Source organism: Agelaius tricolor, unplaced genomic scaffold (genome assembly GCF_023055355.1).
Source record: "Agelaius tricolor isolate 1412-34295 unplaced genomic scaffold, bAgeTri1.0.p SCAF_15, whole genome shotgun sequence".
NCBI lineage: Eukaryota > Metazoa > Chordata > Aves > Passeriformes > Icteridae > Agelaius > Agelaius tricolor.
Genome location: NW_027269275.1, coordinates 5,908,369 through 5,922,358, shown reverse-complemented (window position 1 = coordinate 5,922,358; position 13,990 = coordinate 5,908,369). Strand labels below are relative to the sequence as shown.

The 13,990-nt window shown below is 43.2% G+C and overlaps 1 protein-coding gene across 1 annotated transcript; it reads right to left on the bottom strand.

Annotated features, from left to right (window-relative positions):
* Positions 1-8,630: 8,630 nt before the first annotated feature.
* On the bottom strand, positions 8,631-13,738 carry CLEC3A (C-type lectin domain family 3 member A). The gene is made up of 3 exons (XM_071440162.1): positions 13,624-13,738; positions 11,722-11,802; positions 8,631-9,022 (listed from the first exon to the last, which is right to left on the bottom strand). The coding sequence occupies exons 1-3, from the start codon at positions 13,736-13,738 to the stop codon at positions 8,631-8,633; spliced, it is 588 nt and encodes a 195-aa protein (XP_071296263.1).
* Positions 13,739-13,990: the final 252 nt, after the last annotated feature.

The following is a 13,990-nucleotide window of genomic DNA, read 5'->3' as shown; positions in this document are numbered from 1 at the left end:
CCCTGACTGCAACTGTGCTTAATTACAGCCTTCACCTGAGAAGAGGTACTGGCAAAGCAATACCTCGTGTAAAAACACTTAAAGGCTGATGTAATCTATTTTTGGTCTTGCTCTGCATCCTGATGACAACAGAAATTACCTACTTGAAAAAAATAGTGGTGGAGCAGATGTTTTCCTTCTCTTGGTTCTGTTCTTCTTTGACTTGTTTAATACCTAAATACAATGTAAGGTGTTCGGGGTCTTTTTTTGATTTTTTTTTGGGGGGGGGGGGGGGGCTGGTAGATCAGTAGTGGGTTATTTAAGAGGTGTAAGTTACCTCTAGTTTTTGTTCAAAAAAACAAGGCCTCTTTTGTGAAGTAGAAGCAAAAAGTGGCTTTAGCCATACATACATGCATGCAAAGCACCACTCTACAAAGAACAGTGTAAAAAATAGCACCACTCTGTCCAAGAATATTCATCTGGCCTCAAGCAATTTTTGATCACGGTTTTCATGAGGAAGAGCTTTCCTGGGGCCTTGCGTAAGTGCAGTTGCATTTTGGAACATATGTGAGCTTTTAACATTGTCCTGCACTAAGGAATTCAGTGAAATAATTTTCCCATGTTTTGAAGCCTTCCCTAATGCGGGGACCCTGATGGCAGTGGGAGGGAGCGAGAGGGTGGAGGAGCAGCTGAGAGAAAGGGGGTGTCAGGCAGAGTCTGTCAGAAAAGGGAGGCTGTAGCCCCAACAGTTCACAGGAGCGAGAGGTGAAAAACCATAAACCTGAAGTTTTTCATTTTTATCTATATTTATATATAAATGGATTGCAAAATAGCCTCATATACATTATTATATATATGGGTTTAAAATAGTCAACACTTGTTAGATTCATCGGGTTTGAAAGTACAAATACAACTTTTGCGCATATACATTAACAAAAAATCTGCTTGAAATTGCAAGAAGAAAAGATCCCTCTGTGGTAATTAAAGAACCTTCGCAGCGATTTTGCGAAGTTTTTTCTGAGTCCCCTACGGCTTAAGCGTCAGGCGCCTCAAAGCGGGTGCTGCCGCCCTGTGGTGCTGTCCGCTACTGCGGCGGCGCCTGCAGCGTTGCTGCTGCCGGCCCGGCTCGGGGGTGCCGGTCCTGGGGTACGGCCCGGTTCGGGGGTGCCGGCCCTGGAGCACGGCCCGGCTCGAGGGTGTTGGCCCTGGAGCACGGCCCGGTTCGGGGGTGCCGGCCCTGGAGCACGGCCCGGTTCGGGGGTGCCGGCCCTGGGGCACGGCCCAGCTCCGGGCTGTCGGCCGTGGAGCACGGCCCGGTTCAGGGGTGCCGGTCCTGGGGCGGAGCTCGGCACGTCCTTCGCGGCTCCGGGCGCCACGCAGTCCTCGTGCGGGGACCTCGGTCACCGCCGGGGCTGGCGCTAACCGCGTCCACACGTCGCCGGCGCCCCCTGAGCGTCCCCTGCTCCAGCCCCGTGTCCTGAGGCGCCCCAGCCTTGTCGCGACAGCGGCATGTCGCCACTCGTACAGAGCTGCTGACCCCCAAGCTTACCAAGCACGGGGAATTTATTTGCCTGCATGGTCCCATCGCACACTTTCATGCCATCGATAGCACACACCTTTCCTAGTGTCTGCAAATAATTGGATGGGTATTATGAGTGTTAATGTCTTTGAAATGGGTCGTAATGTCTCCACTGACTTTGGGCAGCAGGTTTGTTATCGGGCCCAGGCAGTTTGGCTCCTGAAGTAGATAAGGGGGTCTGTACAAGCCTGAACTTATGAACTTTGGGGCAGAACAGTAGGTTCAAGGGGGGATATGGGGTAGTCAGTTCAGGAAAGCTGTAGCTTCCTAGTACCTCAGCCAATGGGGAAAGGAAGAGAGCAGCAGAGCAGCATGAGGCCAGGAGTTTGGGATAAAGGAAGGCACTGTCCTCCGAAACCCAGTCAGAGGAAATGTCTTCCTTTATTTGAAAAAAGTGACGAAAAAAGTCAGTTTCCTTTTTGGACATAAACTTCTGGTGTTAGTGGATTTTCCTGACATCACCAATCCCCAACCTTTTCAAGGTTCCCAGTTCTCTTCTTGGTATATCCTGGTCCCCCCTCTAAGGGCTCTCTCATCCCCCACAGCTGTCCCTGTGCTCCCACTAAGCTGTGTCTGACATCTCCACAGCCTCTGCCAGCACATGCAAGGTGTCCTGTCCTGACACAGCCCATTGGAGCCCAGGCTGGCCCTTGAAACACCAGCACTGTGCCAGGAGTGGGGAACTGCCCCAGGGTGGGCATTTACCAGAGGCAGAGCCCTCAGAGCCACTTGATGTACAGCGCAAGAGACAAGCCACCACAGGGACCAGGCAGAGGAGAAAGGAGGAGGCTCTCTGTCTTGAAGTTCCACAAGGAAGGGTTTACTCCAGGTGTAGAGAGCAGAATAAAAAAGCACTGAGCACTGTTGTGCAAGGGCTTTTGTACAGGTACAGTTTTATAAAGGGGTGGATACAAACAGCAAACCAATAGGGAATCCTCAGGGGAGGAGTGAGGGGATTACATCAAGTGTCTGGGACCACTGGGGGTAGGAGGGTAAAGAGGATGGGTCACATGGCCAATGGGGTCTCCAGGAATAGGGGAATTCCAAAGGGGTATTGCAATCAGGGATTGGCCCGAGGTTAAAGTGGCAAAGAAGGTTTGGGAACAAAAGGGGCTGGGTTGCCTAGACAGGCAGGGAAAAGAGCTGGAACAAGGGGCAGGGAACGGCATGAGGGACAGCATTGAGGGAGGGTAAAACACAGGCGTGAGCCAACTCAGGGAGAACATGGGTGTACAACAGAACAAACCACTTACCAAGGAATCAATAAAATAAATTCAAATTGGAGCTGTCCCAAACTGGGGGCACTGTGTGCACACATATGAGCAGTGTTGATGTCACAGCAGCCACTGTGACATCATTACCCAAGGCAGTGTTAGAAGGATGCTGGGTGTCATTGTGACCTGCACAGGTGACAGGGGGGCTGCTGAGGAAGGCGCTTGCCCGGGGCTGCTGAGGGAGGAGGGCATTGCAGGGCTCTGAGGCCTCGCCTGTGTCCTGCTGCTCCCTCTGGCGGGGCAGAGGCTCTCCAGGCTCTCAGCACCGCCCTGGCCATTGGCAATGGTGCGGCAGGACCCTGCCTGGGGCCGCTCCCCTTGCACCAGGGCCGTGAGGAGGGACAGCTGCTCCCACTTTGGGCCCATACGGACCCGGCACGTCCTGCGGCAGGCGCGGCGGGCCAGGAAGCCCTACAGCCGCCCCGAAATCCACCCCAGGAACAGCCGTGTGCAGGCCCTGGGGCTGGGCCCCTCTCACCCAGCTCAGTAAAGTCTTCTCATCTGCACTGGGTGACCCGCTCTCATTTGTCAGCCATCCTCCTCTGCCTTTCTCAAGGTCAATATTAGGGCATGGCACCAGTGGATTCTCTCCTTCCCTGGGACTGACAGTGCCTTCCCTGTCCTGGCTGGACTGGGAGCCTGGCTGGGGGACATGGCACAGCCTCAGCTGTGGGTTCAGTTTGCCTTCACTACCCACTGACAGCACAAAACCCTGTCAAGTCTGAGGCTGGAGCAGTTTAGAGGCATGGCACAGCCTCAGCCTGCTGGGCAGTGCTGCCAGCTTTGGGTGCTTCCTGCCCTGGGGGAAAATGCCTGGTTCAGTGATGTCCAGTGGTTCTTCCTGGACATGCAGGACTGTTGGTGGGTCTAAGATGTGTCCCTGGGCTTGGGGGTGTTTATGGGTTTGGAGATTGCCAACATGTTTTGGGGATGTGGTGGGTGCTGCCAACTAGGGGATTTACATTCCTGATATCTACTGATCCTGTAATTCAGTAACAAAAAAACCAGTCACAGTTGCCTAATCCACTAACTTAATCTAAAGATGATCTAAAAAGAAGAAGAAAGCATTTGTGGAAGTGCAAATTAATGGCTGCATTTGATTTCATTTCAGCTGGTACATAATGACCTGGAAAACACAGTGCATTGGTATGCCTCTATCAGAGAAAAAAATTTCCAATACCTAGAATATCATGTTGGCACCAAGTAGCTGGGCTTTCAAAAAGCTCAGTTATTGAGTGTTGAACACTGTTGGACCTTAGGTCTTGGGTCAGAATATACTCCTTAAAACCTGCTCATGAGTTCCCTTGAAAATCTTGCTTTGACTTCACATGATATTTGATTTAAGGTGTTGACCTTTTCTTACTGAATGAGAATATATATATTTTCTCTGGGTTTGAAGAGGGACCAAAGGGAGTTACTTCCAAAAATAATCTGTGCTTGTGCAGCCTTTAAAAATGAAAAATATATCTTTTAAGAGTAATGGTTAACAATGTGCTCTCATTACTCATTTCTAAATTGCTTTTCTTGGCACAAGCGTTTCTATGTGGACCCCTATTCCATAGTTGGAGAGAATCCAGCCTTTTAACTCTTTGATCAAACTCATAAAACTCTTGACAATTATTCTGGTTTTGATGGTAACAAGAAACTCCCAAAGTATGTTAATAAATATCTCCAAGCACACACTTTTGTAGCCCTAAGCTACACACAATCATCTAATGGGATCCTCTGATACAATATTCAGGGACTGGTTGGAATACTCAAATGTAGCATGTAAGAGTGTTAAAAAGCAGAACTCAGCCCTCTCAGCTAAAGATCATATTCCTGAATGTTTTTCACATGATTCATTAGCTCCCAACGTCAAGTGTCATCCCTTTGGGAGAGGAGCTTGGTAAGGCACTATTTAATTTTTCCTCAATAAAAGTCAGCTGTGTGTTGATCTGACAGAAGAATGAGGACCCTGCCCTGTTTCCTGACACAAGAGGGAAGCAGAGGTGCCTGTGACTGTAAATACTCTGCCAAGCAGGGGGGTGGCAAGAAGCACAGGTAAGAGAAGCAGGGGTTCTTCACTGAAGCAAAGTTTGTTATATCATGACAAAAAAAAGGTATTAAAATCACCTTTTAATACTATCCAGTTGACATGGAAGCTAAGGAAGACTTGTGGTCAATTTTCTTTCTTTTTTTTTGGTTTGAACACAAAACCAGACAACCCATTCTTCACCCAGCTCTGCTAATGAGCTTCTTTCTCCCAGGTTTTGTACCCTGCATAATGAAGAACATCTGTACCTTGAGTAAAGCTTGACATTTCCCTGCCCATTCACCAAAGGCCTTTTTCTCTTCTTTCAATGCAGCATTACAAACTCAGTGCCTGGGAAAGAAACCTGGCGGAGTCTCCAGAACATTCTATTCTGATCACCTTCCCTCAATATTTCAGCAGAATTACCCAATTCATATGGTAATCATTTCTTTCTAATCAGTGTTTCCTATGTAACCTTGTTTATTCACTCCTACTTATTCCCACTTGCCAAGAAAGCCAAATGAGACTATTGGGGGCATCTGTCTTTCATGACACTAAGAACAGATTAATCATGCTGACAGCATGCTAACAAAAGGATGGTTTTCATTAATTAGCACTTATAAATAATTTGTTAAAGGTTACAGAGTGCTTAATGTATTCCTTAGTAAACAGTTGTTACATGGACCAGCCAACCAATAAATTGTTTATAGCTAGAAAAAGCTTTTCTGTTGGGCTAGAGTACTTCTCAACCTTTCTGAAAACCAAGGGCCACCTACAATCCTGAGCAAAATGCTGATTGCCTAGTCTTGTGGAAATGGAGTATTTTGTACCTCATTGCCATAATGTGTTTCATATGAGTTTATTATAGTTTTATTATTCATAATGACAGATCTCTTTATTTTGCCTTGATTGTTTGGTAGTGTGCATAGGATTGATTTTTTGAAAGGGGAGAGACCATTTTGCAGCCTGCTTGGTGGTGTCTGGCAAACCATCAGAGTTCAGGTTGAGGTGTAGTGATTTATAGTATGCACTGCTCAGGCAGGGTGCTATTAACAACTTCTTCATTAACTCTTCCTAGAAGTAGGCTAGTACTAGGCTGTAGTAATTAACATTACTGAACATAAACCCATGGGAGCAGGTACAGTCTGACATTCTGAAACTGTCTGATTTTATTTTAACATTAGCAGAATTTCGAGTTTCATAGGGCAGTTAATGAAGACTGAAAAATCTGGGTTTAAAATTTTGAAAAAAGACAGCAAAGCTTATCTCTGGTGGGCAAGGACTACATCAAGTCTCCCAACACCCCTGGTATGTTAGCAAAATCCAGTGGATGCTAATTACCATATATTGGCAAATATATGTAATACTTTTTTATATCTAAAAATATAATGCTGTGCAGGTAAAATTATGAGAAGGTTTATATGCTTATAAAATTTCTATGAGCCCATTGTCTTCTGTTTATCACATTGTTTCTACAGCAGAGGATAGAAAGGGAAGCTGAAGATGTTTTCTTCATTATCTATCTCTGATCTCAAGAGCTCCATGTGCATTCCAGGATTCTGCAATGTAATCAGGGCTGATCCCAGGAACTCAGCTGCATTCTCCACAAGCACCATCCACTGTCACAGGGTTGCTTTTATTGCCAATCTCAACATGAGAAATGTTTTCTTACAGGATCAACCAGAAAGTATTTTTTTAAAAATGATATTTTTATGTGATAATTTTATACATTGTAGAGAAACTCCATGTAGTGGCTCATGTTCTTTAGAATGGGTACAGCAGCAAAACAGCCCATGTAGTCCTGTGCCAGTTACACAAGGTGTAGAATTTGTGGTAAATTTTCACTTTGACTGTATAGCTGTAGGGATATGCTGAGATACTGACTTACTTCAGATAAATCAGAGGTTAAGAAGCCATACAGACCTTTAATAGCGTACAAAAATTTTTACCCCAACCATAGCAAATGCTGGTAGATTTTGAAAGAAAATTGCATATATTTGGGCCCTTTTTGCTGCTCTATTGCAATTCAGGAGTAAATGAGAGAATTCAGCATCAGATTATTTTACAAAGACATTAAGTGATGGAAAATGAATTTAAACACAACACATTGCAGAGGCCTTGAGTAGTTAGATCTTGTGACGGTGGTCACAGGGGTCTTAGGATGAGGGAAGAGATGTAGATCTGACTCCATGTTCAGAAGGCTTGATTTATTATTTTATGATATATATTACATTAAAACTACACTAAAGAATAGAAGGAAAGGTTTCATCTCAGAAGGCTGGCTAAGCTAAAAATAGAAAAGCAAAGAATGATAACAAAGGCAGTTGCCTCAGACTCTCTGTCCGAGCCAGCTGACTGTGATTGGCCATTAATTACAAACAACCACATGAGACCAATCCCAGATGCACCTGTTGCATTCCACAGCAGCAGATAACCATTGGTTACAGTTTGTTCCTGAAGCCTCTCAGCTTCTCAGGAGGAAAAAATCTTAAGGAAAGGATTTTCATAAAAAGATGTTTGCGACAAGATCTTCTAGAGCTTTTGGGCTGTATTATACAGCAGAGATCCAAATTTTATCCTGTGGCCTGTGAGTACAATAGTAGAAAAAAGTACTCTTTTTGAACCCTCAAGAAAAGTCCCAGGAAAGAATGGCCTTCACATGGGTGCATAAGATGTCAAAAATACTACAACAATTAAATAATGGTAATTGCAGATTTATTGCATAATTTAAGAAAATCTTGCAAGTTTAATAGGTAAGAAATAGGAATTATCCTCCAAGCAGCAATATATTTAAATATTTAAACAAAATGAGAGAAACTGCTATTTATGACATGAAGGCAAATCTCTGTTGTGAAGTTCTGAACAGCCAAAAGCAGCCAGCACCTTTTACTTCATTTTCAAATGGCAGGTGTTAAATTGGAACATTTGCATGTGATCTGGCCACACTCTGCTGTTCCCCTGGGATGTGCTGCCCTTCCAATGGGAGAGGAAGGAATGCTGTGCCAGAAAGGAGCTCCTGTCTCCCTCCTGGAGCTTTCTGGAGCTCCCTGTGAATGGCAGAGCCTGTCTGAGCCTGCAGGAGACAAGGCTTAGCAAGGCTTCACACAGCAGAGCATGACCTAGTCCCAGGCTGGTTTCCTCTATGGGAATGTTCCAAATGACATCTAATATTTAACCATAATTGAGACATTTAGGGGCAAACATGTCTAGACTTAACTGATGTTTTAAAACAGCTACTCCCCCTTTTCCAGCAGTGTATCACTGTGAACGGCATGTACTGAAACAATTAACACCAGATTTTTCTGTTTCATTCAGCATTCTTAACCCACAGGTAAAACTCTTGGCCACAGATTATTCCAATTATACTTTGTAAAGGATGATCTTTGTTTTTCACAGGAGCTCACATAATCCCAAAGTCCCCCTTAAACTTTAGAACAGAGAGGATCCCTTCTGCTCATACTGGAAAGGGTTACCATGCAGCAGTATTTTCTAATTAAAGTACAGAATTAGGAGGTGAAGGAGCCCAAACATCAGGCTGAAGTAATATGCCAAAATATGATACAATGTAGCCTAAAACATAATATATATCCCTGTACATAATGAGAGTACTCACTAAACGTTTTTAGCATATGAATAGAAAATAAATTAACAGAGAAAACTTATGTTTCAGGAAAGAGTGAGTTCAAGGCAGGAGAGGGATAGTTTTAACTCGCCACTCTCTAAGTGGGAGGGGTTACTAAGCAAAAGTGTGTGTTGATAACCCAAAACATGGCCTGGTTTGGGATTATGGGATCAGGAATTCACAAACGTATCTCTTGGCAGTGCGGCACACCTCATCCACCCACTTGCCCTGGGCTGCCTGAGACAGGAAGACACAGTTTTCCCTCTTGCCCCCGTTGGGCTGGGCACGGTCCCAGTTGGAGTAGAGCAGAGCCATTCCATTGACATCCACAAACCTCCCCTCGTGGGCCATGTCGGTGACACCCAGCCAGAAGTCGGCCGCGCCGGGCGCGCTTTTCCTGCCGTAATCGCGAAGGGTGTTGGTTTCCTCATTGTTCCTGGGGATAGCCAACGTCCCCCCCTTGGCTATGCAGTCCTCATTGGCCTCGTGGAAGTGCTTGGTGCCTTCTGGCATGAGGTAGCACTTCTTGTGGGCTTTGGTCCCACGAAGGCACACTGTGAACAGACAGGAGTTTGCACAGTCAGTACCAGTCTGCGCCTCAGCTTTCAGTGATGGTTCTCCAAACGATAATTTTCCAAAAGCACCTTGGAACTTGAGCAGACAAATCCTTCAGCAAGTGAAAGGCTGTTGACTCCACAGACTTGGCCCTAAATTTGGAGTAAGGTCAGGCTTACCTGCTGGTGCTCCAGTTCATGTAGGACGCTGTGTGCAGCCAGCACATCAGCGTGCCTTTGGAAACAGACTGCTGAAATATAACCCAGGCCTGTTCTCAGCGCCCCTTTTACCAAAGAGTGCTGCTTTCACATATTTTCTACCTTATTTCAGCAGTCCTGAAACTGATGGAATGGATGAGGCTTGTTTTGTTGCCAGATGTAAGTTGGTTATCAGGAAATCTGTATTTGGCTTTATAGTGGAGACCGATCTAAATGTCTTTTAATATTGGTGATATTTAAGTAAAGTAAATTTTTACATCTTATCTAAGCTTCCAGCAAGCAAAGGCAGGACAGAAATGTGTTGTATTAAATTTTTCCTGCTCTCCAGGAAAATACTGATTTGAAATTCGTAATACAAATCTCTGAGTGATTACTAAAAGTGTAATTCTACCTGTAGAAGATTGCATATTCACCTCCCTTGGAATTTATTTATTTTCTTTCCAGCAAAGTTTCCCCCTTCAAATTCTAAATCCAAATGCGGTAAAGTGACTTAAATCTATAAATGCATTAAAAAAGTGCACTCTTATTACTGAGCTTACAGAACAATCTGGACCCAATCTTCTGAAGATTTGAATTTATAAATCTGTTCGCTTTTACTTCTGCTGGGGAAGTCTTGATGTAAAGTCTGAATGGCCCAGAGGGTTAATCTGGCAGCTGCTCTGTCACTGGAGTTGCCTTGCAGAGCTGCTCTGGGGTTGTTCCAGCCCGAGGTCTGTGGGGGCAGGAACACAGGAGGGAATCCTTAAACTTTGCCTTCCTGCTCTCCTAATGCAGATTTGTGAAAAACTGATTCTCCCAAGAAAAATAATGATGGCAAAGTGAACCCTCTTTGGTGAAGTGTTTGTTCTGAGCTGAGGAAGGTACCAAAGGCCTGGAATAGACTCCTGTAACAATTAGTTTTAGAATCCTGAATGTTTTTACTTGCGTATTATTTAATTTATTGTTTAAGATCATCTTGTACTTTTGTACATCTTCTGTCCTGATGTTTTCTATAATCTCTTTTTAATTCCTGTCATCTGTTCTTGTAAAAAAATAATTATGTCTCTGACCAATAGGATATGGAAGTCACTTTGGACTACATCTTATGTCTCAAGTTTTTAGTATTTCCAGTTGTAGTATTCATTGCATTCCTTAGCTGCATTTTCAGAGTCATATTTTCTATTAGGGTTTAACCTTCAAATTTTAACCCTTCCAATGGCCTAAGTAATGAACCTATTTATTAAATGTGGAACTCTTTAACAAATTTATATTTAAGATATAAGAGAGAAAGATCAGAAAGGAAAGATCAGAGAGACTTCAGCAATGCTGCAGCAATGATAAGGACTGGATATCTTTAGGGAGGGAGTATGTGCTGCAAAATATTGTGTGGCAGCATTTCACATTTCACTCTGTGTAGAAAGGAGGCCCAGGAAGTTCAAGCAAAAGAAGAAATCAGATTTTTATATTGTGTCTTGGAAATGTTCATAAGCTAAAAATGGAGCTCCTTTTTAAAGTTGTTACAAGGACATTAACAAAGACAGTCAGATCTAGGGGGGTGAGAGGTGTCTTTTTGCCAGATTTGGATTCCAATTGCACGGTGTGGGTTATAAATTTAGAATAAAGCTCAAAATAAATTTTGAGGAGAGAAAGCCTCCCAGTTCTGGTTTCATTTCTAAGCCACTGCATGCTTCCTCTCAAGCTCCTTCTGGAAGTAACACAAGAATTACTTTTAAACAAGAGTTACTTGTCTAGAACAGGCTCCTTCTTTTAAGAAACTTCTAAAGCCTTCTTATAAGACATTTGAAATAAAAATATTTTGTAAAGCCCCAAAAGCTCTATGTAACCCAAGACATAAAACTGAACAACCCAGATATTACCATCCCTAAGGAAAATACATTCTGTTTCATGAGAATGATGTAATTTCCTCTGTAATGTCCTCTTGTACATGTTTAAATGCCAGGTTTTATGTCAACAGCTGTGAAAAAGCACAACTGTCTAGTAGGTACATGTGTATTTACCCTTCTTATTTTGTTTGGAAATTTCCATCTGGTTATTTAAATACTTAAAGGACTCTGCCTGTTGGTCTTGAATACTTCTGAACTCACAGTGGATATAACTTTGAGGTTTTATGGCGACATTCACATTTGAATATATGTTCATATCAAAGCTGGGCACTTAACTCACAACCACCTGAACTCTCAGACCCAGGAACCCTCACTGTGCTGCCTTTGATGACACAAAACTCAGAGCTTGAAGTTGTGCATAGCAAAGACAGAAGTAGTTCTTGCCCTCAGTGAAGAATCACCACTCATTCCCCAGTAGCTGAGACCTGATTTTACTTGAATGCTTCCTTCAGCACTTGTCTGGTAAAGCTATGGCACACCATGGTTTTATGGAGCTGCACTCCTCAGTCATAAAATCCCCTTAAAGAGAGAGGTGGGAGTGAAGAAGAGAGGCAGTGAGAACTTTTGGAAGCCACTGACCAGCATGAGCTGCTTTACCTGACTGGAGTGCTTGTATTTCCTTCAGAGCATTTACTTCTCGCCACAATTTGTCAATCTGGGTCTTCAGGTCATCTTTTTCTTACACAAAAAGAATATATAGAAATTAACAAATATGCACACATTAAAAAAAAATTAAAATTACATGTTAAAAGCTGTTTCAAAAGATCATGCTGATATTGCTGCATTGCTGAAATGCTTTTTGACTCTTTTAAAAGATTTGTTCTTAATGAAAACATTCCTCTAGGATTTCTATAAAAAACATGAGGAACCCACCTTTACCTTTCCTTCTCATATTTTATAATGGATGTTGCCCTAAAAACTGTTTGAAAATCATTGTTGTAGCTAATCATTATTTAGTGAGCTGGTATCTAATTTACAGAAAATGTCCCTTTTTCTTTTGAAACTGTACACTCTGATGTATGGACATGGCATACCAAAAATAGCAGGACACAAGTTGTGTTTCTTCAAAGCAATGTTATTTCTGTGAGCATGAAACTTTCACACAACTCTAGTTTTAGCACAGGGAGGAATGACAAATAGAATCCAACCTGACAGTCTGAACGTTGCAGATGTGCTTGCTGAGCTGCAATCTCTACTTCCCAGGGTTAGCCTTCCTCTGTCCCTCAGTACAGAGGGGCCTGGGGACTTGAGTCACACAAAATCACTCTGAATCAGCATTTTGTAGCACTTAAAAAAGCACCAAGAATATGTTGGCACAAGAAAATGTTGGCACAAGAAGCTAATTTGCCCATAACTCCATTTTCATGTCCTCTTTTCCATTTTTTTTCCTTCTAATCATCATAATATCTTTCAGGGGTCCCTGCTTCCCCAAGGCAGAATTTTGTGCTGTCCAATCAGTGCTACCCTGTGCTAGCACAAAAAATGTATAAGCAGCCTGTCCTTAGGACACCTAAGCTTCAAACCCTGGAGATCCCAAAGGAGAAGGAAGTGTCTACAACTGTGTGACTCCAGAGCAGCTCAATCTTCTTGTATAATGGCTTTATCAAAGCCACATTTTTAAAAAATTAAATAGGAGTTCAAATACTTGCCATCAGTGAGCCTCCATCATACCTGCTTTTATTAGAAATACACCTTTAAATTAAATACACAGACATTTCTAAACAACATCCTGCGGGTTTTTATTTACTCTTAAGCTTTGCTGTAGGAACTGATGCTTTATCTTCTACTAATTCATTGATGTTGACCTGCTAATTAGTTTGACTTGCCATTTCACAGTGTTTTTCATACAAGTGGAGTAATATTCCACAAAGAGTAGACAGACATTCTGTTAAAATTAGGAAATGGTGCAAAAATCTGAACAATAATCCTTGGAGCCTGAATACTTCTGCTTGTTTCCCCCATATACATGAATTTCCATTTTTCTGATCTTAGTCAATATAGCTGCATAAGAGTAGACAGAGTAGACAGCTGCACAAAGAGTAGACAGACATTCTGTTAAAATTAGGAAATGGTGCAAAAATCTGAACAATAATCCTTGGTGCCTGAATACTTCTGCTTGTTTCCCCCATATACATGAATTTCCATTTTTCTGATCTTAGTCAATATAGCTGCATAACCAAGAATGATCAGCCAGAGTCCTCTCTCAGCTGTACCTGTGAGTTCTGAATAATGTTGACAGAGGTGAACAGCCAGAACAGAGCAATATATTTGCAGCTGTTATACAGCTCTATTTTCATAATTCATTCTGGCACCTCATTTGTGGCTTTGCTAGCTCACATAAAAATATTTAAAAGACAGATATGATATAGACTCAAGTGTCCTTTATAAATAAACATTTGTGCAATGTTAGTTTCTGGTTCATGCAGTGCTGTTTAAAGTACACAGTAAATTTGCATAGTCTATAAGGTTCTATCCCTCCTCCCAGTTCAGACCCAGTACCTTTCACTCTACGTTTGCTGTGCTTCCTGGCTTTGAATTTGGAAGCCTGGCTGATGGTCTGATCCAGCAGTAGTAAGCTTATGAGCAGAAAAATCATAAGTCCAGTTTGTGCCATGTCTCTTTGAAAGAGCCTAGGAAGGAGCTTGAAGAGATTCCCTTTAGCAGCTCTGAGAGAGGCCACCCAGAGCCATCTCAGCAGGGCCTGCCTGAGCTCAGCTTTATAAGGTGTGCTGGCAGCCTGGGCTGCACTCCACGCTTCTGAAATGTGTTTGATGCTTGAGCTGGCTGTAGCACAAGACCCCCCCTTGTTCTCCCCTCTCATCTGAAAGTGCTGTTTCCATTCTGAGCTCAGCTGTCCCAGCCCTGA